Source organism: Talaromyces atroroseus (genome assembly GCF_001907595.1).
Source record: "Talaromyces atroroseus strain IBT 11181 chromosome Unknown scaffold_10, whole genome shotgun sequence".
Lineage (NCBI taxonomy): Eukaryota > Fungi > Ascomycota > Eurotiomycetes > Eurotiales > Trichocomaceae > Talaromyces > Talaromyces atroroseus.
Genome location: NW_017971442.1, coordinates 1,077,451 through 1,103,521, shown reverse-complemented (window position 1 = coordinate 1,103,521; position 26,071 = coordinate 1,077,451). Strand labels below are relative to the sequence as shown.

General features: G+C 47.8%; 9 protein-coding genes across 9 annotated transcripts; 3 read left to right on the top strand and 6 right to left on the bottom strand.

Annotated features, from left to right (window-relative positions):
• Window positions 1–408: 408 nt before the first annotated feature.
• On the bottom strand, window positions 409–5,525 carry UA08_07180 (Ubiquitin-activating enzyme E1 1; the record flags this gene model as incomplete). Its single annotated transcript, XM_020262094.1, has 10 exons — window positions 409–987; window positions 1,076–1,254; window positions 1,329–1,415; window positions 1,489–1,653; window positions 1,773–1,937; window positions 1,983–2,023; window positions 2,266–2,394; window positions 2,455–5,239; window positions 5,300–5,385; window positions 5,446–5,525. The coding sequence occupies 10 exons, from the start codon at window positions 5,523–5,525 to the stop codon at window positions 409–411; spliced, it is 4,296 nt and encodes a 1,431-aa protein (XP_020117557.1).
• A 1,034-nt stretch (window positions 5,526–6,559) lies between these two features.
• Window positions 6,560–8,950, top strand: UA08_07179 (hypothetical protein; the record flags this gene model as incomplete). The annotated part of the gene is made up of 1 exon (XM_020262093.1): window positions 6,560–8,950. One exon carries the CDS (start codon window positions 6,560–6,562, stop codon window positions 8,948–8,950), a length of 2,391 nt encoding a protein of 796 aa, XP_020117556.1.
• A 357-nt stretch (window positions 8,951–9,307) lies between these two features.
• UA08_07178 (hypothetical protein) lies at window positions 9,308–10,352 on the bottom strand (the record flags this gene model as incomplete). Its single annotated transcript, XM_020262090.1, has 2 exons — window positions 9,308–9,987; window positions 10,043–10,352. 2 exons carry the CDS (start codon window positions 10,350–10,352, stop codon window positions 9,308–9,310), a joined length of 990 nt encoding a protein of 329 aa, XP_020117749.1.
• Window positions 10,353–11,288: 936 nt separating this feature from the next.
• On the bottom strand, window positions 11,289–13,351 carry UA08_07177 (hypothetical protein; the record flags this gene model as incomplete). The annotated part of the gene is made up of 4 exons (XM_020262089.1): window positions 11,289–11,901; window positions 11,958–12,025; window positions 12,096–12,763; window positions 12,826–13,351. The coding sequence occupies 4 exons, from the start codon at window positions 13,349–13,351 to the stop codon at window positions 11,289–11,291; spliced, it is 1,875 nt and encodes a 624-aa protein (XP_020117750.1).
• A 1,517-nt stretch (window positions 13,352–14,868) lies between these two features.
• On the top strand, window positions 14,869–16,663 carry UA08_07176 (putative quinate permease; the record flags this gene model as incomplete). The annotated part of the gene is made up of 3 exons (XM_020262088.1): window positions 14,869–15,405; window positions 15,481–16,182; window positions 16,223–16,663. The coding sequence occupies 3 exons, from the start codon at window positions 14,869–14,871 to the stop codon at window positions 16,661–16,663; spliced, it is 1,680 nt and encodes a 559-aa protein (XP_020117757.1).
• Window positions 16,664–17,642: 979 nt separating this feature from the next.
• UA08_07175 (hypothetical protein) lies at window positions 17,643–18,788 on the bottom strand (the record flags this gene model as incomplete). The annotated part of the gene is made up of 2 exons (XM_020262087.1): window positions 17,643–18,331; window positions 18,401–18,788. 2 exons carry the CDS (start codon window positions 18,786–18,788, stop codon window positions 17,643–17,645), a joined length of 1,077 nt encoding a protein of 358 aa, XP_020117758.1.
• A 390-nt stretch (window positions 18,789–19,178) lies between these two features.
• On the bottom strand, window positions 19,179–20,152 carry UA08_07174 (hypothetical protein; the record flags this gene model as incomplete). The annotated part of the gene is made up of 2 exons (XM_020262086.1): window positions 19,179–19,407; window positions 19,746–20,152. 2 exons carry the CDS (start codon window positions 20,150–20,152, stop codon window positions 19,179–19,181), a joined length of 636 nt encoding a protein of 211 aa, XP_020117755.1.
• A 781-nt stretch (window positions 20,153–20,933) lies between these two features.
• On the top strand, window positions 20,934–23,197 carry UA08_07173 (hypothetical protein; the record flags this gene model as incomplete). Its single annotated transcript, XM_020262085.1, has 8 exons — window positions 20,934–21,074; window positions 21,131–21,639; window positions 21,704–21,761; window positions 21,842–22,218; window positions 22,313–22,449; window positions 22,512–22,634; window positions 22,695–22,859; window positions 22,920–23,197. 8 exons carry the CDS (start codon window positions 20,934–20,936, stop codon window positions 23,195–23,197), a joined length of 1,788 nt encoding a protein of 595 aa, XP_020117756.1.
• Window positions 23,198–23,625: 428 nt separating this feature from the next.
• Window positions 23,626–24,917, bottom strand: UA08_07172 (hypothetical protein; the record flags this gene model as incomplete). The annotated part of the gene is made up of 3 exons (XM_020262084.1): window positions 23,626–23,672; window positions 23,766–24,721; window positions 24,853–24,917. The coding sequence occupies 3 exons, from the start codon at window positions 24,915–24,917 to the stop codon at window positions 23,626–23,628; spliced, it is 1,068 nt and encodes a 355-aa protein (XP_020117753.1).
• Between the last annotated feature and the right edge of the window lie 1,154 nt (window positions 24,918–26,071).

The following is a 26,071-nucleotide window of genomic DNA, read 5'->3' as shown; positions in this document are numbered from 1 at the left end:
CCCCCCCCCCCCGATATTACCGAAGGACCAGAACATGTTCTCTATTGTCACTGAGGGTTCTCGCCCACGGCATTTCCTGTGCCTGTATATTCGTCCCATCTTATCTCTTGGTGGTGACTGCTCTCTTGATATTTATCTTTTGTTGTTTACTTGTATTTTACAGCATGCATGGTCAAGGCGTTTGCTTTTTGTTGGATAAAGTCTAACAATGCTTGATTGTTAGTAATTACAATTTCTTTCTCTGGGTAAAAGGGGGGAAGAGACACATAGAACTGTGATTTATTCGGTACAATAATACATATTGTTGACTTTCATAACTAAATGCGAATTACAAACAATACACTCTACTTTTAACAGAACCCATTCCCTGTCCGGCCTCCCAAGTCATATACCTTGAGAGTAATACAATCAATAATTCACAGCATTAACCTCCTGATCTTTAGGCAAAATATCCGGCACAGGCCCCAACGGCGTAATCGCAAACGGATTAATCTGTCCATGCGACTTGGTATAATGTTTCTTGATATGCTCAAATTGTGTTGTATCCCCAAACGCAGGGATATCCCAGTACAAATGCCTCAGCCACTTGTGAATAGCCGGATAGCCCGAACGAATATCTCGCAGATTCGTCTTGAAATGCTGTACATAGACAGCATCAAACCGGGCAATAGTGGTATAGAGACGAATGTCAGCCTCTGTGACGCTATCGCCATAGAAATATATTTTGTTCTCCTCCTTCTGGCGGCGGGAAAGATGCGCTTCAATTTTGTCGAGTGCTGCGAATAGTGTCGTGACCGCTTTTTCGTAGGCTTCTTGAGTGGTGGCAAAGCCCGATTTGTATACGCCGTTGTTCACGTCGTTGTAGATCCATTCGTTGGATGATTCGATTTCTTGCCGGAGGGATTGCGGGAAGAGGTCGATGTTCTTGTATTGTTCCGGTAGGAGGTCGTCGAATTCATAGTAGAACATGCGGATGATTTCCGAGCTCTGCAAGAGTATTAGCATGGGTCAAAAAAAAAAGAAAAGAAAAAAAAAAGGAGGGGGAAGGTGGGAAGGAAAGAGAGGAAAGGCGAACCTCGTTCGAGACAATGCACTTGGTCTTGGTGTCATATAGCGTCGGCACGGTAAAGCGTCCCTTGTACTCCGGGTCTACATCGAAATATATGTCGCGCAAATGCGTGAATTGAGGGTGAATAGGGTCTGGATGGACATCAGCTCCGGGAAGCTTCTCATCTGGAGTGACAAATCGCCATCCTATGACACAAACAAACGTGAATTGTTAGACCCTATCATGCCCATTCAAAAGTGTGCTTTAGATATTGGCTAACCTTTCTCTCCCATATGCCAATGCACGGACGTAACAGGGATGATATCCTCTAATCCCTTGAGCTTGCGAGTAATCAAAGTTCGATGAGCTTTTTGCCAGCGTCAGCTCAACTTGATACGGGATATCAAGTTTCGAGAGGAGAGAGAAAGAGAGAAACACACCCCACGGACAAGCATACGAAACATAGAGATGATAGCGGTTCTTCTCCGGTGGAAACTGTGCGCCGGGCTGCTTCGAGATGAAATTGCGGAATTGCGATACCCCGCGCTTGAATTCTCCAGACTTGTCGTTGCGAGATACCCAGTCGGTAATTGGTTGATCGTTACCTGTCTGTTTGCCATTTATTTAGTATACAGAGAATTCAAGCAATAGCATGAGAGCATAGGTAGCCATAGTAGGAGGCTGACAGGGATTCAGGTAACTAAGTTAGTAAGTAAGTACATACCGCCATGGTTCTTATGCTGTGGAACGTGGCTTTTCCTGTAATTGTTACGCGTGGCAGATTTCTGGAGATTGAGAATGAGAAGAATGATTTCAATTGCAGTGGTGGCAAAGACATTGGTTAAATATAAGCTGTTGTTCTCTGAATGCGAAGTAGACGGAGAGGGGTCTAAGCACACGGATGAATGACGTTACTACATACAACTTAACTTACATCCGCGACGATTAGCAAGCAATCTCCCTATCGGCCAGTAACTGTTAGTTTGTCACTGTAGTTGATTATGTCTCATGGACGTAATTAACTAATCAATAAAAGATGCTATTATCAACCGCGATTACTGAAGCATGACTAACTTCTAAGTAATACCTACGGTATTTCCGGGTCTTGTCGTATACCCGAGCCCGTGCTTAAGCTTACTCCGTACATCCGCGGTGGAAAGAAGTCTATGAGTATATTCATGTCCTTCTCAACTAATGATCAATTTTCTCACTCTTACAATTTCACCATCACATAAGGTATCTCGACGTCTTCCTCCGTCTGGTCCTCTGCAGTCACCTCAAAGATGACGTTCTTTTGGTGTTCCGGCACAGGATTCTTGCTAATGTGCTCTACTAGCTTGGACATTCTAAATTGCAATATTGTTAGCACTGCATCGCTGTATTCGTTCTCCGGGCGGGTTACTTACTTCAAGGGCAAGCGGTCCTTTAATTTCGATGGCGGGTAGAAACTAGCATAGAGCAAGCTGACTCCAGAGCTGACCATGGTAACTTCCAAACCAAGGTCCGAGAAGTGCTTCAAAAAGTCTTGTAATGGAATGTCGTCCACCTCAAATCGGTCCCACAGCCTGTCAATCGTCACTTCGCCTTTCTTGCCTTGATATTTGCCCTTGGGGCTAGCAATGGGTTCGCTGAACCCAAAGAACGGCAATGCCAAGTTTATAAACCCGTTCTTGTATTTCTCGATGTCATCTTTACCATCGATGATCTTGTACAATTCCAGAATCACCAGGCCAGTGACAAGAGCTGTCGTAGTTGCAATGGCTGGAATAATCTTGCCGGCAATGAATTTGGTCTTGTGTCGATCTGCTTGCGGTATATCGTAATTCTCCGCACGCAAGTTGCTTGCCGCAGTGATGAAGTCAATATGGTAATTAGTGTCGTCATCCTTTTCGAACTCAACAGGAACCAGACGGAAACCGGCCAGAGACTTGGGCGACGGCAAGGAGCTTACAAGTTTCTCAATCTCCTCGTTGTCGTCAAGTGCGGATCCAGAAGGTTGAGCATTCGGGTCAGGCTCATTGTCATCAGCCTGGATCTTGACACTCGAGCTGGGCGTGAATTCTGGGATAATCATATCATCAACGACTTTCTTGAAATGTGCCTTGTCTGTCGTGGGAGCTTTGATTCCATAGTTGAAGGCATGCAGGTTGGCTGCGGCAATAATGAACCCGAGGTGGGTAGGATTTGAAGCGTCGAACTTCAAGGGTGTAGGAGCGCGCTTAGGTCCAGACCAGAAAAACTGTCCAGAAGATGTTGTAGAGTCGCGAGGGAAGTTATATAGTAACTGCTGGATAGCATTGTTGTATTGAGCCTCGAACTGGTTGCGAGCCCAAACGATACAGTCGTCAAAGCTCAAGGGTTTGTCTGTCACCAAGAAGTCTCGGAGGTGCTCAAGAGTCTGCTTCTCATTACCGGCCTGTTTGAGGGTCTTCTCAATGTAATTTGGCTCAGATAGGTAAAGGTTGACTGCCTCCGGGGGACCAACGAAGTACGTCTGGAAAAGGTCACGTGCCCACGCTATGGTATGCTCAATGCGATTGGGGAAGCTCTTCAAAGTGCACATGGGGAATGACTTTTCAGGAGGGTCTTGAGAACTAGAGTAAGACTCTGTAATGTGAGGCAAAACGACTTGAGTATTTCCCTTGGTGCCTAGCGTTCCGCTTTCAAGAAGTGGCTTGCGGAAGAAGACGCAACGGCGGTCGACGTAAGTTCTGGCGTCAACATTGTCCAGCGCATTAGTGACAAGGTCCAGTTCGCCCCAAAATTGTTCATTAAAAACATGTTCCGTGTCATTACCGACACGGTCTCGGAGTGTGATGATTTTCTCATTCAATTCAGGGTTCATAGCTTGAACTGCGGCGGACGCACAATCGCTCTTTAACTTGCCGACGTCCTTGGAACGGAAGAGGAACTGACGATTAAGATTACTTTTTTCGATCTGATCCATATCGGTGACGCGAATCTTGCCCTTCTCACCAACACCAAGACCAATCATGGCCCAGTTCTTGAGCATTTCACAACCGATAGCGCCAGCTCCGACAAGGAATGTATTAAGGTTGGCAATTTTCTCTTGGAATTCCTTTCCAAAGACGGCAATCTGGCCATCATAACGAGTGCCAAGCGGCTTGCAAGTTTCTTCAGAACGAGTCACGGATTCTGGCAAGGATTCCAAAGAATCAAAATAGAGCCATTGAACAACAGGATGGAACTTTCCTGACACTCCCTTCAAGACCTCCTGAGCGGCTAAGCCACCGAAGAAAGCAGCTAGAGGGTTCAAGTCACCGCGTGCTTGGTAGCTGAGTTCTTTAATAAGCTTGTCGTCCAGCTCAACCTTTTCCTCAGTTTGACTTGCTAGATCCTTGGCGATCTTCAGGACCTCTTCGGCATCAGCTTCATGGTGAGGACGAGGGAATTCACCTTTGTGAGCGTCGGCAAAATGATGGAGAGCTTGAACACCAATGTGCAATTGCTGAGGGCGATCAAACTTTGCAAAGTCGGAAATGAGAACTTCCGGCTTTTTCAATTGCTCTCTTAGGGGCTGGAAGTCTAGAAACTTGGGCATCTTGACTTGCGTAAAAAGACCCCCGCCCTGGTATTTGCCGAGACCAGAAACGTCTCCAATGGAGAAGGTGTAGGGACCTTTAACAGTAACCTTACGCGGGTCACCATTGTTAAGACCTTCCATGCCTTTAATTTCCGTGAATGTCACGTAATCACCATCCTCCAAGCCGTGTCGGCTCTCGTCCAGAGCAAAAACCAAGCCACTATCGTCGATATCTGCGACGATACCACCAACGGGATCCTCACCAGTGGCGTCGCCAACTGTGAAGTTCTTTCCAAAATCGTTGAAGATATATCCAAAAAGTCCAAATGTGTCTGCAACAACAACGTAGATACCATTTTCGTGACAGAAGTCTGCAATCACTAATTGGTCTTTGAGGGGAGTGTCAGTCAGTACGACGACCTGGAAGCGTTTCAACTGCGACAGTTCGGCCGTAAGATTGTCCGATTCAAAAATAGTAACGGGGACATATGAGTTGAGTTCAGCAACGCGCGGTGCTGTAACATCCGCACGACGCTTGCCAACATCTTGCGGCTGCAAGAAAAACTGGGAGGAGAGATCCGAAATGGCGACGGGGGCGGGATCAAAGAGTGTGAGTGACTTCACGCCGGCCAGAGCGATGTTCTTGGCTGGATTCCGGTTAGAGTTTTGATTTCCTAATTTTCTAGAGTGCTGAGTGAAAGACTTACCGATTTCGACACCAAGGCCTTTCAAACCGGCAATAAGAATGTTGGATGAACCCATACGTTTCATAGCCTCGTGGCCTAGCACATAACTGCCCAAGAGGATGCGTTAGAAAAGTAGCAGCCACGAGTGGAAGGATTATATGACTTACAGTTGCCGGCTATAGAGAGATTCATCAATTTCGCCATGCTTGATCAACTCCACAGTCTCCTGTGGCTTGTCGAGTTGCATTTTGCCGTCCTGAATATGCTCCGATTAGTTCCTGTAAGAATGCTTTTGACTTCTACATATGTATGAAATATTTGAGCAGGAAAAAAAGTCTCAGATGCAAGGAGTCCATCTATAACTTCTGCAAAGGCGTGGCGTGTCGTGTCAGAAGTGTATTAGAAATCAACGTACCGTCATGGTCTTCTTGTCCGGCCGAGCGGCGTCCTGGTCTTCGGAGGCTTTTCGCTTTTTGGGCGTTGCAATATCAGGTATATCGGCGTGAGAATGAATGGTGATTGTCTCTTTAGACGAAAGCCTTGCCCGCTGACAAGGCTTTCCGGGGTTTCGAATGTGTTTGTAATCCGCTGAGGCCCTCGTGCTTATCGGGGCCAGGAGAGAACTGAGCTGCTTAGTAAACAAAAAACGAACGAACTCAGCTGGCGGACTTCCAGAAGGAACACGATCAGTTGAGAAGAGTAGAAGCAGCTGCGTTGTTGTAGGGACGAGGAACAGTTGGTATGGCGAGGAAGAATGGAGGAGAGGAAGGAGCAGGTGTTGTCGACGTAAGAGAGGGACAGCAAGAGCTGCTGCGGCGGTGTGATTGGCCAGAGCCCCGGCCTGCCCCGCTTGTGGCCTCAGGCAACGAGCTGAGGCAGATCCCCCGCCAGAAGTCTTTGGGCACAGCGAAGCCACGTAATTAAGAGGATATTATGGTACGAGATAGAGATTCTTTGGAAAAGCAATGGCGGAAAGTGAGTATCCCTGGCAGAACAAAGGTGCCTTTGTGGTGCTTGTGCGTGTGTTTTTGTAGCTAACTCAACAAGGGGCGCTTCGTGCTGATGTTTAAGAAGATCGCGCCGCACTCGCGTCAACAACCTCAACAACCTGAATAAGCCACCAAACCCTCGAGCAATCGTGGTCACCACATCACCAGACAATCCAATTCCTGTGTGCATACTTTTTGATGAATATCGATAATTGACGGTGGAAACTAAACCAGACGGAGACGTTCGGCACCATCTCCTGACCTATGGCGGCCGAGACATCAATCTACGAAAATGCTCCATGAGATTCTCCTTTCCCTCTCAGGTCAGCCTTCTCCTCTTCTTGACCCGGAACTCGAAACCAATGGCACATCTTCCGGGCCGTTTCCCCTCCTATCGCCACCGGAGAAAGCGTTGCTCGCGACACTCGCTCGCTTAAGCCGACTGCATGCACAGCTTCGCGCCCATACCGCCCAAATATCTTCTTCGCACCGCTCGACAATTTGCCGCGCCGTGTCTAGTGCTATATCGATTGAACATTTAGGCAGCTTTCAGAAGCAGATACTCGATGTCGAAAGAGCAGTATTGGGCAATGATAGCAACTATGTAGGAGGCTATGGCATCGTGCCGCTTTCTACGTTAGTGTCAGAATTTGCTCCTTGGACGCGGAGGTTAGAGTGGCTCTGGGGGGTAGCTTGCTTCATATTACCTGAGTCGGGTACGAAGGATGCAGCTGCCAAAGAGACATGCAGCGGTGCCAGTCTCATTGACTACCTTCGTGCGGAATCCCGAACAGGCTATTTAGATCTGCAGCGGATTGCTCTACAGCTCACCAAAGCAGCAGAAACAGCATGGATGCGGCAACTATCAATGTGGCTTCTATACGGAGAGCTGCCTACATTTGGAAAGGACGACTTTTTTGTGCAGACAACTGAGGTCGAGCCTGAGGATGACGAATTCAGTCCGAGCAAGGGAACTGTAGACTACATGATGCAGGTCGACTTGTTACCCAAATTTGTGTCCATACCAACGGCATCTTCGATCTTGTTTATCGGGAAGTCTTTAAATCACATCAGGAGCAGGAGAAACCGGTCAACTGTCGACAACGCGACCGGGTCTATCACAGGCATTATTCTTGACCCAGACCATCTCCGTCATTTATCATCACTCAAATCGCCCATTTCTACATCACTCCTTGCAAATGCTGTGATAGCTATCAGGCTTTCGGTATCGCAGACTTCGTTGTCCAAGCTGTTACCGTTGCCCAAAATCGTTGAAATTCTCTCTCTAATCCACGATTTCTTGCTCCTTGGACGAGGGGAATTTGTGACATCGCTTGTTTCACATGCTGATTCGAGGCTTCAAGCACGAATAGCAAGACCAGGAGCTACTACTTCAGGAGGGCTGGGTGAAGTGATTATAAAGGAGGGAGAGGTCTCGGCAGCTCTTGCGCAGACATGGACAGAACTATATACTTTACAGGGCGAGGAGGCTCCGGCGGACGAACAGTTAGACCTTGCTCGGGAGCTATTGAGTTTGAACCTACAGCCTTCCTCCAAGAAAGGCGAGCACGTAATAACGCCCCAAGATAGTGCAGCCACAAACATGACGACCAAGATTTCATTGGTTTCATTCGCAGACCTTTTGTTTCCAACTGAAACAGTTTTGTCGCTCAAAATTCAGCCGCCTATCGATCTATTCTTGTCACCCTCGGATATGTCAGTGTACTCTATCATGCACTCGTATCTCCTGGGCATTCGCCGCGCCCAGATACGGCTGAGCAGTCTATGGAAACACACAACGATGCGCCGCATACATCCGAGCCCCTTGGGCCCTCCTCGAAGCAATACTCGAGGTGGTCAGCACCATTTGCAGACGCAGCGGCAACGGCAAAATATTCGAACAGTTCAAATGCGGCAGATATGGGCCACCGCAAGCGCATCATTATTTGTGCTCTCGGAAATCGGGGGTTATCTGCAAGGCGAGGTTATCCAAGAGTCCTGGCAGCATTTCCAAGCTTGGCTTGAAAGAGGCCCTACCAGCCCAGCAGCGGCCTCTTCACGACCTGGATCCCAACATGAAACGGCAATGGCAGCATTGAGGGGACATTCTCAAAGAAAGCAAAAACTATCAGCACCACCAGAGCAACAACAACACGACCCCGAAACTATCACAGTGGCACACCGCCGGTACCTCTCTTCCCTGACACAATCGCTTTTTCTGACCGAGGTTCCATTCACCAGCTCCCTTCGGTCTTTCCTGACCAGTCTGGATCACATTGTCGCTCTAGTTTCCCGACTAGAAACGGTTCAGCGCAATTTAGATCTCGAAGCAGACGAAGGCGTTGTAGACGCTCTCGCAGACTACGCCAAAGAAGAAGACACATTGTGGGATGAGCTGCGAGATGCGCACGAAGCGGTCCAAACTAGTATCAAAGATATCATCTCACGCCTGCGTGACATAGATGACAGCCGCTCCGTCGATGACAGCCACAGGAGGATGTTTGAAGCCATGGAATCCGGATCTGGACCTAGCCGAGGACCAATGGAGGATCGAAATATGTACATCCCTCGCAAAGCGGCGGGAGTGGATCAATTGTTGATGAAGCTTGACTTTGCAGGTCTTGGTGATAACCCTGTTTTTGTCGATGACGGTGGAGAGAGAGATTTGGTGAATGATTATTAAGTTTGTTTGAGTTCTTGAGCTGTTTACTTGTATATAGATACCCCATGCGCAATTATTACCAAGGTCAGATTCCATGCTTGTTCGTATATTAGCTAGCTACTGACTAATGTTATACAAATCAGTACGAAAAGAGAGATCAAATTGCTAGAATCGGTGGAAACTTTTAATTCGTAATGAAACGCTGAAAACTCATTGCAAATCAGGTGCGCCTCGCTAATTTATGTACTTCTCATCGCCATGAAACATAACGAGAAAAAAAAAAAAAATAACAGTACAAAGGTAAAAATCATAGCTTTTCATACACCACGCATTCTTTGACACAAAGCCATAATGGATGTGCCACCCTGGAGGAGGGTCTTACCAAGCAGTATGTCCACCATCAATGACAAGATTACTGCCCGTCATGAAAGTGCTCGCATCACTGAGCGCAAACAGCGCCGCGCCCCTGAACTCTTCTGGCTGCGCAAGCCTGCCCAGCATATTCTCCGACTCCCATATAGCGCGAGCAGCAGGATTCTTCTCAAACACCATCTCAACCATGGGCGTCATAATATGGCCGGGACAAAGACTATTAACACGAATTCTGTGGCGGCCCCATTCCATAGCCAGACATTTCCCCAACTGAATCACAGCAGCCTTGGAGGAATTATAAACAGGCGACGACATGCCCTTATTCGCGATCATACCGCTCATACTAGCCACGAGAAGAATAGAACCCGCACATTTGTGCTGCAACATCTGCTTTGCCGCCGCCGTGGCCGAGTTGAAGACCCCATTGTAGTTGATCGACATGACCTCCTTGAGTGCTTCCTGCGAATGGCCGATGGCCGGGTGCACGTGGTTAATGCCGGCGTTACAGATGATGCCATCCAGACGCTTCTTCTCGGACGCGATGTCTGCCAGTATGCTGTTGATGTGCGTTTCGTCGCGCACGTCAATCCGGGCGTAGGTCAGCCGGCCTCCGTAATCGCTTTTTGCGCGTTCTCGCGCAGCTTCGAATTCTGCGTCGGGCTTTTCAAGACGGTCGAGACACCATACTATTTCATTAAAAATCGTCATTAAGGGCAGGTAAGTGGAGGTGAAACTACCTACCGTTGGCTCCAGCTTCCATCAGAGCCTCTGCCATAGCCAGCCCTAGCCCTCGGCCACCCCCCGTCACGGCAATGACGCGATCTTCGAGGTTGAATTCACGGAATCGATTGGCATTCTTGGCTCCGTCTGCTGGCAATTTGGTCTGAATATGGTCTGTTGTTTGAGGCGGTGAAGTGGTGACATAGTGGGATACAGCACGGTAGGGAAGGGAGGAGGAGGGCACTGATATTGGATTGTGCAGTACCTTAGACGCATATTTCGCAGTTCTTTGGAAGGGGGACGTCATCTTTCCCCGTACTGCGAAGGCCATGGTTCTTTTCCCCTTCTTTACTTTTTTTTTGGGCCAGGAGTGTACGAGGGAAATTTTTCAAATTCTGAAAAACCTTGCAACCTTGGAAAAGTAACGGGGAATGTTGTCCTTCTATATGTAGCTCTATGTACCAAGGTGACATTTCTCTCGAGTAACCTGGTAAACTGACGATGAGGCAAAGCAGAGGTAAAATAGGATCTGTTGTCGTCATTCTTAGACGACCAATGAAATACTCAACCCTTTCTTTGTCTCTACACAAGTTCCAGAAAACACAATCAAAGTATCGTGGAATTCCTGGGAGGCTGAGCCGACGAATCACATCCAACTTGCCGCAACAGGATAATCTTGATTTTCTCCGTTGTAACCTGGTCTAGGTTCCAGAAGAACAAAGGGGGAAAAAGAAAAAACAAAGCTCTAAATCGAAGCGGTCAATCCTTTCTGATATCTGAAACATTCCGCCAAAATTGCCCAAGAATTAATATGACAGATCCATTGCGTCAGTGTCTTTGGGGGGGAAGTCAAAGCGGGAAAAACCTGTTCATTGGACCAGCAATCTTCAAAAAGAAAAGAGAAGAAAAAAAAAAGAAAAAGATCTGATAGACAGACCATACGCTAAGTATGTGTAAACACAGAGCTTCCGGACGAAGTGAAGATCCCCGGATGCAGTAAGAATAGCCCAAATCGGCAAATCCGTGCCTTTTCGCTCGCCGGAAGCGTCCCGCCAATCAGAGGCCGGGTTATCTACGATCATCGTCGATCAGCTGCGACTTAATCGGGTTCTGATGTAAGTAAATAAAATAAACTCCCTGATGAGCAAGAAGTCGCTGTTAGCTATTTATCATGTCATACTGATGGAAAAGGAATTGGCTCTTGACGCGCTCAGGTAAAGACACTAGGAGTTATGAGATGGATGAGTATACTAGATACGATACTATACTATATGATATGTGTGAACATCTCAGTCTGCGGCGACACATTTTGCTGCCCATGGTCTATCAAACCCTCGCCTTCAGCTAGCTCAATCCCCATCTGATTTCTCTTCTCAACAATGCGCCGATTCTTCCTTATCAGAATTATGCGCAACGACAACGCCAGCATTGCAACCACGCCCATAAAAACGGCGCATGTCAGCATGCCGCGCACAAACCATGGGCCGTCGCTATCTGGATAGAGTCTGGTGCCTATGAGGGGGCCGCATTGCCCGATAATGTTGAGTATGGCAATGCTGCTGCCTTTGCCCTCGTGCGCAACGCGATTGTCCATACTCCAGGTAATAATAATCGTGATTGCGGAGAAGAAGCCGGCAGTGGCGGGGTATATGCATAGATATCTGATGATTGTATGAAGAGATGCGGGAATATCCGAGTGGAAATATCCAACCAGTCCAATGACAAGATAAGCGATCGCAGATAAAAGGGCGTGGAATATCAAGTACGGACTTCGGCTGCGACTGCGATCAGAAAGCGAAGCGGTAACCAGTACCACTACAAAGGCAATCAAGAAGGGAGGCGCTGAGAGTGCCTGTGAAGCAATGGATGAATAACCCATGCTAGGGAGAGGAAATTAGCATTACCTGCCCATATTCAAGTACGGGGCATGGCTTACTTGTTAATGATTGTTGGTAAGAAGACAGGCATCGAGCTGAACGCCACGTTACAACCAAGAAACATCAACTACCGTGTTCATTAGATCCCGCATGAAAGCAGCTAGAAGGGGGGCGGCGGAGAGGAAGAAGGTACTCACAGCTACAAGATACGACATTGGATCACACAACGTCTCAATCACGGCCTTCCAATTAAACCTCTCGGACGACGAAGGCGCAGAAGTATGATGTTCAATTTTATTTTTCGATTGCAATCGCAATTTAGCCACCTTCCTCTGTCGCGGGTTCAAAAATCTCGCTTTGCCCGGCGAATCAGGAATCAATATCCAGGCAAAAACCGCCGCTATCAGACTCGGAAACCCCTCGATAAGAAATAGTGAACGCCACGGAGCGACAGGAATACTGCTGCTCAAGGTCACAATCACCCATGCCAGGCTACTGGCGAAGGAAGTAGCCAAGGGCGCCGCCGAGATGAAAAGTGCCGTTCGGTAGGCGAGTTCCTCGCGTTTGTAGAAGAAAGATAGGTAAAAAGGGGCACCAGGACCGAAGGCTGCTTCTGATATGCCCAACAATGCTCGAAGGACGAGCATGTCCCCAAAGTTCCTTGTCAAGGCTTGACAGGATGCCAGCACACCCCATGCATAGACGCATAATGAGATATAGATATGAGCGGGCACTAGCTTATACATCAAAGTCATCCATTCAAAAGTGATATATGTGATGTAAAACGCAGTGAGAAGCCATTCATACTGCGAAGATGATAGCCTGAGATCGTCGGAAAGACCTGCGATTTTGGCGTTTCCGATATCTGAGGTTAGCTGTCAGCATTCTGGTTTTTGACGGCCAATATTGAAAGGCAAAATGACTTACTTGACCTATCCAGGAAAGAAAGGAGGTATAAAAGAGATAAGAATAGAACCAATCTTCTGTCCAATTTTCTAATAACTTCTTTCTCCTCTTCCGCCGTGTATTCAGCACTCGCGCCCGCGCCCGCGCTACCACGTCTTTTCCTTCGGTGACGATGTTTAAAATCTTGTTCAGAGTCATATCCCTCGTTATAGCTATAATCGTCATTACCACTGCCATCAGCTCCGAGTAAACGCCTATCCGCCCCTCCACTTTCGGTAATCTCAATGTCGTCATCATTGACATCAAGCTTCGTGTGTAATAGAGGCAATTCCGTCGATCCAGGCTGGGGACGTGACCCGATATTCACCACCCTACCCCCAGAGCTGTCTTCATTGCTGCCACTTGTACTGATATCTGGTGTGTAACGTAGATTCAATGAATTATCCGATGCCGAACTCGAGGAATGCATCACTTCGACGAAGGAGGAGCTGTCCGATTGGGGAGTAGGGGTAGCATGAGGGTCGAGATGGGAGGTGGAGGCAGCCATGGTTTTTGCTTCTGGTTTTTGTTTCTGAGAAATCACCTCCGGGACGATGGAAGGCTCATTGCTGCATGACCGAGTGGATGTGATGGTCGTGGTCCATTAATTCGATCGATGCGTGGTGTAAATTATGTATGTCTGCACAATATACGATCAAGAAATGGGCCATAAAGTGATTATTTTCGTTGCAGCAAGGAGTTAGAGAGTTGAGTGAATCGACGAGAAAGCGGCACATGTATCACGTGCGTGCCCCTTAAGCTCCCGTTGGATTCGCGGGCCGGCGCGACGATAAGCTTGGCTTATCGCTGCTTATCGGTCTATCTGATTCTCTCTTCACACTGACCAATGATAAATGCAGCAGTTATGCTAAAAAAGGAAGAAACATATCAAAGCAGGATCGTTCATCATATCCTCTCGATATCCAATTAACTTAACCTACGAAAAGGGCTTGGAGGTAGCGAGGCTTTTCCCGCGAGCTAGCTTCATGAAATGCTTCTGCTTGCGATTGATGTTTGACCTCGAGGTTTGATCAAACACCGTTAGGAAGAATAACCGAGGTTGCAAGTCTTAGCCTAAATCAGGGAGATTGGGTTTACGGATACAAAATCCTCCTGGACACTTCCCGCGATACAGCTGTCAACTACCAAGGTTTCAAACGGGCATGGAATAATCATAGTGGATAAATCTATTCGGTGACCGAATATCTACGTCCTTTTAGCCCGTTGAATCTCAGGTGAATTATCGTGGGTTGATAACAACAACCCTGTTTGTTCTCGTCTCATACTGTAAACCTCGGAATTTCAAAAGCACAATTCGTTTATGCCACCTGAGACTGCGCAATAGATCCAGGCAAACAATTCACATTTTGACCACTTACAGCTGCTATACCCATGGATACTAGACCAACATCGCCGAGAGTCCCAAGGTTCTCATAAACACAGGGTCAAAGCTCAATAAGAATACATAGGAAAGCCGAGGCAACCATGGGTTTCCCTTGTGCCGGGATTTGGGTGCAGCGCTTGGACTTGGATCTGCCTTTTGTGGCGAGCACACGGCAAAGCGCTTACCCTTGTTTTCAACCAGCCCCGGCTAAGCAAAGCGCCGATGCTGCTGGCCATCGCCACAAACCCCAGCATTTCCCGGATTCACACGTATACAGAGAACAGAGCACTGTCAGCGTCAGGACTATATCCGTGCAATAAACAGTGGATCCTGAATAGACTATGCAAGAGATAGTTACAAGAACGCGCGCTGACACCGGCTTAGATAAGCAGGACCGTGAGATTCCGGGGTAACGTCGTGCCAGCTGATTGGCATATTTACCCCACAGTCCTTCTCCACACGGCCTGGAGATTCTCCGCAATGTCAAACGCTCTTCCGCGGGCTCTGGAGAAGATGAGCCCTGGGGGCTCTGCCCGGCTCTCTATATAGGCTTCTCCTCCCTCTCTGCTTCTTTCCTGAATCCCGGCATTCTATTTCTTTTTCCCTGTATACAATTAAAAAAAGTCACGACTTCTCACACCATGTCGATCCTAAAGTTGGTCGAAGACCGACCAACCCCCAAATCAGTCTACAACTGGCGAATCTACCTCCTCGCCGCCATAGCCTCTCTAACATCGTGCATGATTGGCTACGACAGCGCCTTCATCGGCACAACCATAACGCTGCCTTCCTTCAAGAGCGAATTCCATTTTGACTCCATGAGCTCGGACGAGCAGAGCCTAGTCTCAGCTAATATTGTCTCGTGCTACCAGGCCGGCGCCTTCTTTGGCGCTCTATTTGCGTATGGGATCTCGACGTTCTGGGGCCGGAAAATCGGCCTGCTGGTTGCGTCTCTGGTCTTTACGCTCGGCGCTGGTCTGATGCTCGGCGCTAATGGTGAGCGTGGGCTGGGTCTTATCTATGCAGGCCGAGTGTTGGCAGGTCTTGGGGTCGGCGCTGGTTCGAACTTTACGCCTATTTATATTGCCGAGCTTTCTCCGCCGGCTATTCGAGGGCGTCTTATCGGGGTGTATGAACTTGGCTGGCAAATTGGAGGCTTGGTAGGGTTTTGGATCAACGTGAGTTTAGCCTTACCTGTAAGGGTGTGGTTGCATTTCTTTTTTCTACTTGATAGCTAAATGTTGCATGTATAGTATGGAGTCCAAACCACCATGCCGGCAAGCCAAAAACAATGGCTGATCCCCTTTGCAATCCAGCTGATCCCATCTGGCTTGCTCCTGATTGGAACGCTGTTTATTCGAGAATCCCCGCGCTGGCTGATGATCCAAGGTCGTCGCGAAGAGGGCCAGCGAAACCTGGCTTGGATCCGCCAGCTACCCCTAGATCACATCTACATGATCGAGGAAATCAACGCAATCGACCAGGCCATCGAGGAGCAACGAATATCAGTGGGCATCGGGTTCACGAAACCCATCAAAGCAGCATTCACGAGCAAAAAGTGGTCATACCGCTTGTTTCTGGGCAGCATGCTTTTCGTCTGGCAGAATGGCTCCGGTATCAACGCTATCAACTACTACAGTCCTACAGTCTTCAAGAGTCTTGGTCTCCAGGGCACCAATGCATCCTTGCTTACAACTGGATTGTTTGGCTGTGTCAAAACGGCCGTTACCTTTATCTGGTTGTTGTATCTGATTGACCATGTGGGACGGCGAAATCTGCTTTTGTACGGTGCTGCTGGCGGATCGATCTGTATGTGGATTATCGGTGCGTATATCAAGGTGGCTGAACCCACGAAGAATCCTAGCGATCATCTCACAGGAGGAGGTGTTGCGGCTATTTTCTTCTTCTATCTGTGGACCGCCTTTTACACGCCGTCGTGGAATGGAACACCATGGGTTCTGAACTCGGTAAGATTGTACCCTTGATCCTGTCTAGATTATTAGTAGGCTGACAAAAAGGGGGGTGGAAATAAAGGAAATGTTTGACCAAAACATGCGGTCTTTCGCACAAGCCTGCGCTGCTGCCTCGAACTGGCTCTGGAATTTCCTCATCTCGCGATTCACGCCACAAATGTTTGCCTCCATGGGCTACGGAGTATATTTCTTCTTTGCGTCGCTCATGGTATTGTCTATTTTCTTTGTCTTCTTCTTAATTCCCGAGACTAAGGGTATCCCCCTGGAAAGCATGGACATGCTCTTCGAAACGAAGCCAACATGGCGCGCACATGGAATTGTGTTGCAAAGGATTAAGGAGAACGAAATAGAGTTCCGCGAGACTGTCAAGGGCACTGCTATTGAGGAGAAAGCCTCCGCGCCGGTACATATGGAGTACTCGACCGAAGGCGCGCAAGAGAGAGCACCGGAAAATACTGTATAAATAAATAGTGATAAAGCCCCTTGCAGAAGCAAGGTGGATAACGCATAACAAATTTCACTGACTTCGCCCTCAGAATCACTTATTCGGCGGCGGCGGCACCATAAGAGTATATGTTGAGTCCACTTTCCTGGCAAGACTGAAGAACGGATTGATCAAAGTCGGCTTTGTGAGCGTTGGTCTTACAAATATACAATGGACAGCTATAATAAGCTTCGCCACGGCCGTCAGAGCCAATCGCCCCAGGTATGCAGCCACAACTGCGCACAGGCGTCGTAGTCCAGGAACTGCCCACCAAAGCTTTTGACAGTGCCCAAAGAAGGTCTCATACGAGACTTCGAGGAACTTTTCCAGCACGATAGTCGTAGTATTCATATTTAACAAGTAGGATCTGGTGTCCTCTCAAAATAAGGACACCGGTTCTTTTGTATGTATGTATATACGAGCAGTATATACAAGAGCGCTAGCAAGTAGCCAGGTACTAACTCAATGATAGCAAGGCCAACATAAGTAAAGGAGCTACGCGTCGAGAATACTTGAGTGTATTTTACTTCTCGACAGCAGGTCAAGTGCCTTATCTCTCTTTTCTCTTCTTTTTTTCCCCTCCAATTGGTTCCATGGCTTCATAAAACTTTTAGTTACGTTGCGCAATGCAATCGTTGTATCCTATGCTCTATATGCGAAGGGTCACTGACTGCGTACGGGACACAGGAGACTGAGGAATGATATTCTTGTCAAAGCTCGAAATACCGGACAAAAGAAAAGTTTCCGTGTTTAGCATGTATGTTAACTGGCTCTCAGCTGAATGAATACAATGTAGTAAGGCGACACCATACAAGATGATCCAGTAAAGCCACTCCACCGTCCTTGCAACGCCACAGATCCATACCCACCTAATGCAAGTATGTAACCAATTCCCCCCGCTAAACAACCCCCCCCGGGCAAAAAACTCCTTCAAGCCTAACCTTGGCGAAGATCTAACTTAGAATGACTTTCTGTCCGCAGCACTGCGCCTCGACCGCGATCCCTCATGCCTAGCATACGGATGCCACAGGTGCTGGTGATGCGAGCCCGAACCAGAGTACCGATCAGCCACACGACGATGTATTCTAGGCTGGGGACTGTCCTGAACCCTGTCATCAGATCTGAAACTGCCTCTTCTCGCTTCTCGTGCTGGTGATAGCGACGAGGGCTTGTTGCTATTGTAGTAGTACCTGTTCCTACCCTCGATCTCAAACCGCCGCTTTCTGCCCCCTAGACACTCAATTGCCCTGCTCTTTGCGTACTTGAATACAGCCTGCAGCTCTGCCATCAACTCATCGCAGTGCGAGGTAATGAGATCCTGCGCCTGGAGGTAGTCAAGTGCATTTTCGGCGCTGTCTCGCAGGAATTTGGCTGCGTTGGCGATCCTTTGATAATCATCTGATGATGATGGTGGTGATTGTGATGATTCGATTCTGTAGAAGTCGCTCTTTGCCTCAAAGTAGATATGCAGCATGCGTTTGATGTTGGTATTGACAGCGGAGTTTCTGGCGAAATTGGTCCCGTACGTATCTGAGCTTGTCGTGCTGAATGGTGGGCCGTGGTCCTCAAGTGGAGGAGCTGCGATATTGACTTTCTCGTCCTCTGCGCTGACTGAGCGAGGACAGGCGGGCGTCAGGGGACGAGAAGCTGGGCGAGCCAGGTGTCAGTAATCGAAACACAACACTTAAAGCGTAAAAGCAGATAAGTAGTACGGACATCTCACAAACACTCCCCTAGCCAAAATCTCTCTATCCAGCATCTCCTCAACGTCACGCTCCACAAGCGAATCGGGATCAATCCCCAAAAACTCTCGAATGTAGAGCTCCTGGCCGGCTTGTCTGTGCACCTCGCGACCATTGCCACATAGGTCTAGCAGACACTTGTCATAGACGGTGATGTGACCATCTTCTATTTCCTGGGAGCGGCTCAGGATTATGCCAATGTGGTGTTCGATGAGCTCGCAGAACAGGACGTAGAGCTTGGAAGTGCCGATGATGTAGCGCAGGGCGTGGCTGGGTTTGATAGATTCGTATTTCGAGATCATGTCTTGCACCTGTTCATGGAGGTCAGAACGACGCCATGACTCGTCAGTGGAAGCGGGCATGTTGTGTCTGTCTGCTGTCGTTGGACCCCTTCTTTAATGCTGCATTTTTAAATATGCAGGTCCAGTGTAGGATCTTTTAGAGATTGCAAACAACGGAGAGATGGGAAGAGATAAACAAGTGAAGATGGTAGCAGTCGGGATGTAAGATAAGAACAAACAGGGAACTACCGTCAACAATCTGAGTCGTTTGTCTGTACGTGACAAGGAAATTGGACGGGACAATCTAACACGCTTTCTGCTGTGCGCGTAAAAATACAGCACTGCCCTAGGGAGTTAAAAAGCAGGCTGTGTGAAGATATAACTCCTAACCATCAACTCTCTCAGTCTGGGCTATACAAAAACAAGCGGGGTATCAGATGGGTAATTATACTATATGAGGCTCTCAAGGTTCTAATTCCTCTCCGTCCATAATCTTTCTACCTCCCCCACGAAAGTCGAGATATCGCTGCCATGAGCGCAATCCTTCCACTTGCCATCATCTCGAATACACCAAACAGTCTCATCCAGCCTCACAGTACAGCTCTTTGTAACTCCGACTTCTTGACTGTGGCGTACACTCTCCCGTAACAAGGCAATGCCACTTGGGTCCTCAGGATCATCAAAGTCATCGTCCTGGTGGCTAGCACACGTATTCAACGAGTCAAAGCCAATCCCATGTTCCAAAGCACAGCTTTCTACTAGAGTACGTGAGGGAATATCTTTGAAATCGCTAATGAGGCAGTTTGCAAATCCGAGAGAACGAATGACGGGCGTTCGCGGAGTGAGTGATACGGAGGTAGTCTCGTTCTGCATCGAAGGGAATGGAAGGTTGGCCGCACAAAGACAAAGCACGTTACCTATGCATTCGGTTGGGCCATGTTTGCATTGGACATCGGACGTGCTGTCAGATACACTTGGAAGAGGGCCCTCTTATTAGTTGAAAGATTGCGAAGCGTGGAGAACATATGTCCAACTTACCTTCCAATAAACGAAAGGCGAAAATCGACCTTATCGCTGATTTTCTCCATTGCTGGAATGATCAATTGCTGCAGGCAGTCCCTGGCATCAGGACACTTGCTCATGACGTGCACATCTAGGGGCACGGTCTTTCCGGCGTTGTTCTGCTCCAGAGTAGTCGCAACAGCATCCGTCGCTTGTTCGGTAGTATCAAAATATTTAGGCTTCCAAGACATGGCGTAGAGACTATGCAGGTATACGAAATAGAGAACCCAGCAGGTTCCGATGATGAGAAAACCGCGGCGCAGGTTTCGGCTCATGGCGCGTTCCCGCCATGTTGCGTAGGACCTCTGGGTCTTGCCCTCTTGAGCAGAAAACTGCTCTTCCCGGTCCAGTTCCTGGAAGACGTCGTAGGCATTGGGAGGCATGATGACTGTTACATTTGATGGTGATGCTGGAGGGGACAGCGCAAGTCGGACGTGAGGTTGCAGTTGATGCCGCTAGCTGGATTGGGCATGGTGGGCTATTGCGAATATCCATGCACGTGCCACGTGGGCACAAAGCAATGTGGGGTGCCTAAGGCATTCGCGCGGGATCCCATTGGATGCAGGGATGTATATAAATTCAAACTTGTATCTGACATAATATATATATATATATATATATATCCAGATCTAACATGCTTTGGCAAGTATATAAAGAAGTGGCTATTGCTTACATTACTATCACTTATCTAGGTGCACTGAGGAGTTAATGGAAACATCTTCTTGCGCTATAGACTTACTCTGACTGATTGCTATGCTAATTTTATTGCCAATTTCGTATGGCAATGTGCCCTGAGGGTTTTATGCTAAATATGAACAATGTGTTATTGGCATCGCATGGTATGATGCACCGTCAATATCATTGGATGCCTGGCAAGCGAGACTCTCAACTACTGTATGTATACTCATGGAACCTTTCTATCCTAAAGTCCAGTGCATACTGACACTGCAATAGAGAGTTTGAATTAGGTTCAGCAGCGGTCAAGATAGGGCTAATCGTCCGCGCTAAACCCATTCGGCTAGTGGTTACGAGAGAGAACACTCTGAGATAGATAGATACAAGTTGATTCATCCTCGGTTCCTCTGCAGCTATAAATATGGCTTCTTGCACTGTCCTAGAGGCTTTTATTGTCGAGTCTGTGCCAAACAAGTATACATATAAAACATGGCGTCGCGTGCTGCTGCGTTCTTAGCCCTTCTCCCTTTTACCTTTGCCTGCGGGCCGTCATATATCCCGCCTGCGCCCAAAGGACTTACAACGACTCCATCTTCAAAAATCCAAGGGGCGTCAATATCATTCAAGCAGGTGTGTCTGGTTACAATTGACCCTTTCTGGCATTTTTTGCTCACTCCCGAGTCCAGACAACAATATGCGCAGAGAGCGGTGCAGAGTCCTATAGTGGCTATGTTCATCTCCCCCCAAGGGCAGATGATGCAGTTCCTCACCCAAACAACCTCTACTTCTACTACGCCAAATCGACTAAACAGACCCCTGCACCCTTGACACTATACATTGGTGGCGGCCCTGGCGCAAGCTCTATATCCAGCATGGTGATTGGCGTAGGCGCGTGCTCCGTTAACCCAGATTCAAACAGCACGTCCCCAAACCCATGGTCATGGACGCGCGAATCCAATATGCTTTTCGTCGACCAGCCAACATTTACGGGCTACTCCTATGATGTGCTCACAAATGCCACTGTCGATTATTCAACCTCCACAATTACCCCGTCAGATTTTAGCAACGGGTTACCCGAGGTAAACAACACATTTGCCGTTGGTGTGTTTGGGTCACAGAATCTGAATGGAACGGTGAACTCAACGACCACTGGCGCCGAGGAACTCTGGGACTTTATGCAGGTTTGGCTGAATGAGTAGGTTCACCGTCAGAAATGTAAAAGGAGAAGGTAATGGTTGGTTTCTGAAACAGCTTTATAGGTTTCCAGAGTATGACTCGGACGAGGATAAACACAAAATCAACGTGTGGACAGAATCGGTGAGTTTTCATCCAATCATTACCTAGGAACCTGAATGAAACTAGACAGGCAATATATATTACATACTAAAATTTTCCAGTTTGGAGGGAGATATGGTCCGACATACACCGCTTACTTTGAAGCCCAAAACGACAAAATCAAAGCCGACCAGGCAATGGGCAGAGTCTTATCTCCATCTCCAATTCGTGTTGATTCCCTGAATATACACAACGGCTGTAGCGATTTGTATACACAGGCTTCTTTCTACCCCGAAATTGCCTACAATAACACCTACAGCCTGCAAGTCATCGACCAACAGCAGTATGAGTCCGCCAAAACCAATTTGACAAAACCAGACGGTTGCTTTGACTTGGCTGCGCAATGTCGGCGTTTAGCACAGGAGTTGGATCCATATAATCTCGGGAACAATGTGGAAGTCAACACCGCATGTTCTGCGGCTGACACATACTGCTACGCGTATGTATTGGGGGTTTATACATTGTCCGAGGTAAATATTCAACATCGAGGGGGTTTTTTTTGAAAAAAGTGCTAAAAAGACTCTGTAGCGTAGTCTCTACGATATGGCTCAGATACCAACTTCGACAGTGCCACCAACCTATTCAGATGGCTTTTTCAATACGGCGTGGGTGCAGGAGGCCTTGGGTGTTCCAGTCAACTTCACTTCAAATTCAAACGCCGTGTATTCAGGTAAGTCGAGCAGCCTACCAGTCTCTTGCTTCTACTGGACACAAAAGTGTTAACAACAACAGCCTTCGAGAGCACTGGTAATGGATTGATTAGTCGTAGTACTTCCATGGAGGATTTTGCTTTCATCATGGAAAGGGGTGTCAAAGTGAACTTAATTCACGGTGACAGGGACTACCTGTGCAACTGTAGGTTTCTCCTTCACCATCTATGCCTCTTGTCTAACCCTTCGGAAAAAAAAAATCCAGGGATGGGCGGCGAGAATGTAAGCTTGTCAATCAACCACGAGAATTCGGCAGCTTTTAGTTCCAGCGGCTACGAAGGTGTTGTCACGAACAATACTTACATCGGAGGCGTCGTTCGGCAACAAGGTCATCTCTCATTTACACGTGTGTTCGAAGCAGGCCACGAGGGTAGGTCTTATTAGCTCTGCGGAATATTGCATTTATATTGACGTATATACCCGTTGATAGTCCCTGCCTACCAGCCCGAAACCATGTTCAAAATCTTCTCACGGATCATGAACTCAAAGGATATCGCAACAGGAAAAGTTCCTTTGGATGAGGTGCGCGACTACAGCACGAGTGGACCGTCTTCCACCCTTGAAATCAAGGATCTCCTCCCAGTACCGCCAAGTATTGTCTGTTACACAATTGATATGAGCAGCACTTGCACCGAAGAGCAGACGGCGGCGTTGCTCAATGGTACTGCTATCGTGGAAGATTATGTCGTGGTCTGGCCGTCGTCATGATCCAATCATTCTCTGACTTCGGTCTATTAGAAGATTGGGAGGCTTTGTCCATTTTTGTGAAATATGTGCAACATAGACCAAGTATATTAGAAAGCCGGAGGACATTTTTGTCTAGAACTGCATGTATTAATCCAAAGCAGTAATATACATATCAAGTAGGTATCAACCCTGGAAAAATTGAAACTTCTCCCCGCTTTCATCATCGAACGATACTGTCAGACTCCGAATTCTCGGTCTATGGCTTCTCTTCTCTACTTTTTTAGGATGAAATGATGGCTCCTCGATGTCGATAATGTATTTTGCGACTTTGGCAACAATTACTGAGTCCCAGATCAGTTCAGTTCTGTTACACTCAATTAATTGCTGAAGCGCTCGTCGACGAATATGAGTATTCCGGCATCTAGTGCTAGCGAGAAATAATGGAGGGATCACTCCAAGAGATAGCGTGAAAGTGCGTTTTCTCGTGTGCTTGTTTCTAAAGCAGAAACAGTTAGCAGCTATCAGGAGAGCAGCTATTCTTTTTTTTTCCCTTCTTTCTTTGAGGGGAAATTGGCAAACCTTGACTGACTGAGATATGATTCCGAAAGTGCTACTATCGTATCAAAGTCTCCGGTGAATTGGTCCCATGCCTCTTCGGCATCCACAGCTGGCTGGATGGCTATGTAAATCTTGCTAAGCAGATACCATATATGAAGTAAGATTGGATCATCCTGGCCATGTCCCTCAGAGTCTTCGGATAGTTGTTGTTGCCGCTGTTTCTTTTGCTGAGATGTGGATATGAGAAAGCCATGGTGCCATTCCTCGATGGTTGAGGATATCTGACTGAACCGTCCTGGGGACGCCCACGGAGTCTGATGTTCTTCGAACACGGATAAATTGTGCTTTGCATGTAATATGTGATTTATTATTCCGTCAAGCGAACTGTGAAAGTTATTAACGTCGTCAAAATAAAGACCTGCTAAAGGTGGGGACTGGTCATTTCGTATATCCAAGCCCAGCATTTCGATAAGCTGATTTTCCCATCTAATCAAAAGCAGGCCCATCGTCTTTTCCGATACAATATTCCATGCTGCATAAGCCCCGGACCGGCGAAATAGATCCAGTCCGGACTTCATATGTATAATCGCAGCTTGTCGACATCCTCGTAGGCATTCAAAACAAGCAAACACAATCGAACAAATCATAAGCGTATCCACTGATGGAGGCTCGTTGTGACTCTGTAGTGCTCGCAACGCTTTTCCATACTGCTGCGCAGCGAGTAGCCCGAGGCTGATATTAAGACGAGGACCATCACCATGCTCAAAGTGTTGCTGAAGAGCGCCAAGTGAGATGACGCTATGAGCCAAAGCCCGGTTTTCATGAGCCGCTTGCAGCAACGGATTCGAAAATCCTATGGGAAATAGATTCCTCGTTTGGTCGAGGAAGAATGCGAACGATCGTCTCTCTAGTTCTGTCGTGACCAACGATATTGAAGGGGCCCGATAGATAACCATGGACAACGTCTTCGGGTCCTGCGCGTACCCACTGCATGTTCGACGTGCCGATGTGCATTTGCGACAAAAGGGTTTTGTTTCGTCGCATTTTATCCGTCGTGATCTTGTATATTGATTTTGTTAGATGGCGGCTCTCGTCTCAACTCGCCAGTCGCAACTTACTTGCAGGTTAAACAGCCAGTTCTCACTTTTGTTCCGCATATTCGGATACCCTTTTCGCCTGCCATGTTGAGCTAAGCTCCACAAACAAATACTATTCAATGGTTCATAACTGTGGTTGAGGTCCATAAACGATAGGATATGGAGACCGAGTGAAGGAAACTAGTGAAGGCTATTATTGAAGTTGCCGCCGTTAGTGAGGCTAGCTCCACCTATTTGATGTTAAACTGGTGAAGATATTCCAGAATCCAGCTACCTAACCCGGTCTAAAACCGGAGCTATATTCCTAGATCCAGTCAAGCTTTGACGTTATAAACGTGGAAGCTGGGGGGCCGCATACTTGGTACTGCTATGGAAGCTGCCTGGGAGAAAGAATATGTTTTGTTGGGAAGCCCAACAGAACAGCAGCCAGGGACGCAAACTAGCAATCTATCTCAGCTCCTGCATACAGGGTAGTGGTGACTAGAATTGACACCGATCATCACTTGGAAGGTTGGAGGCGGCAACAAATCGGGCAGATCATGTGACCGTAGTGCACTTACATAATCATCACGTGCAGTGCCTCTTGCAACGTGACAGAGCACCCTAAGACAGTCGAACTCGCCGCTCTAGCCTCGTGTACTCTCTCTCACTCCATATATGCAACACACTAACGAACTGCTGCTTCCATGCCTGATTGTAGGAACGAATCGGAAGGGCGACGGTATTCCTTCCTGTTTCGGTCACCCCGGACCAAAGGCCGCCCAGACTTCTACTTGTCCCTTCCCAAGCCATGGCATGGCATGCCATGCAAGATATCGCCGTTTTCTCGGTCCTCTCCAGCAAGAATAAAGGGGACGTGTGCTAGGGCTGCCTTGGCCCCAACCACGTGGAGACGACCGTCCGGTCTCGGCTCGGATCTGTTCTACATAATAATATAGCAAGCATGACTCCGACTCTGACTCTGAGTCACACGAAGAGAGAAGCCGACGATGGGTTGTTGTTCTGCTGTCCGTGCTATACTGTACATCCCGTTTGAAGTTTCGAGAAGGTCGAGCATTGGATGCAGATCCACGATCCTAGCAGCAAAGCCGTCGTTTCAGACAAGAAGAGCAGCACGGTCACGCGCCCTCCGCAGCAGTTCGAGGGCCTAAGATGACATCAACGACCTGACTAGCATTCAGTTAACTAACTAGTTAGTAGTTGACTAACTGTCGAACACCATGACTATGGATATTAGGCT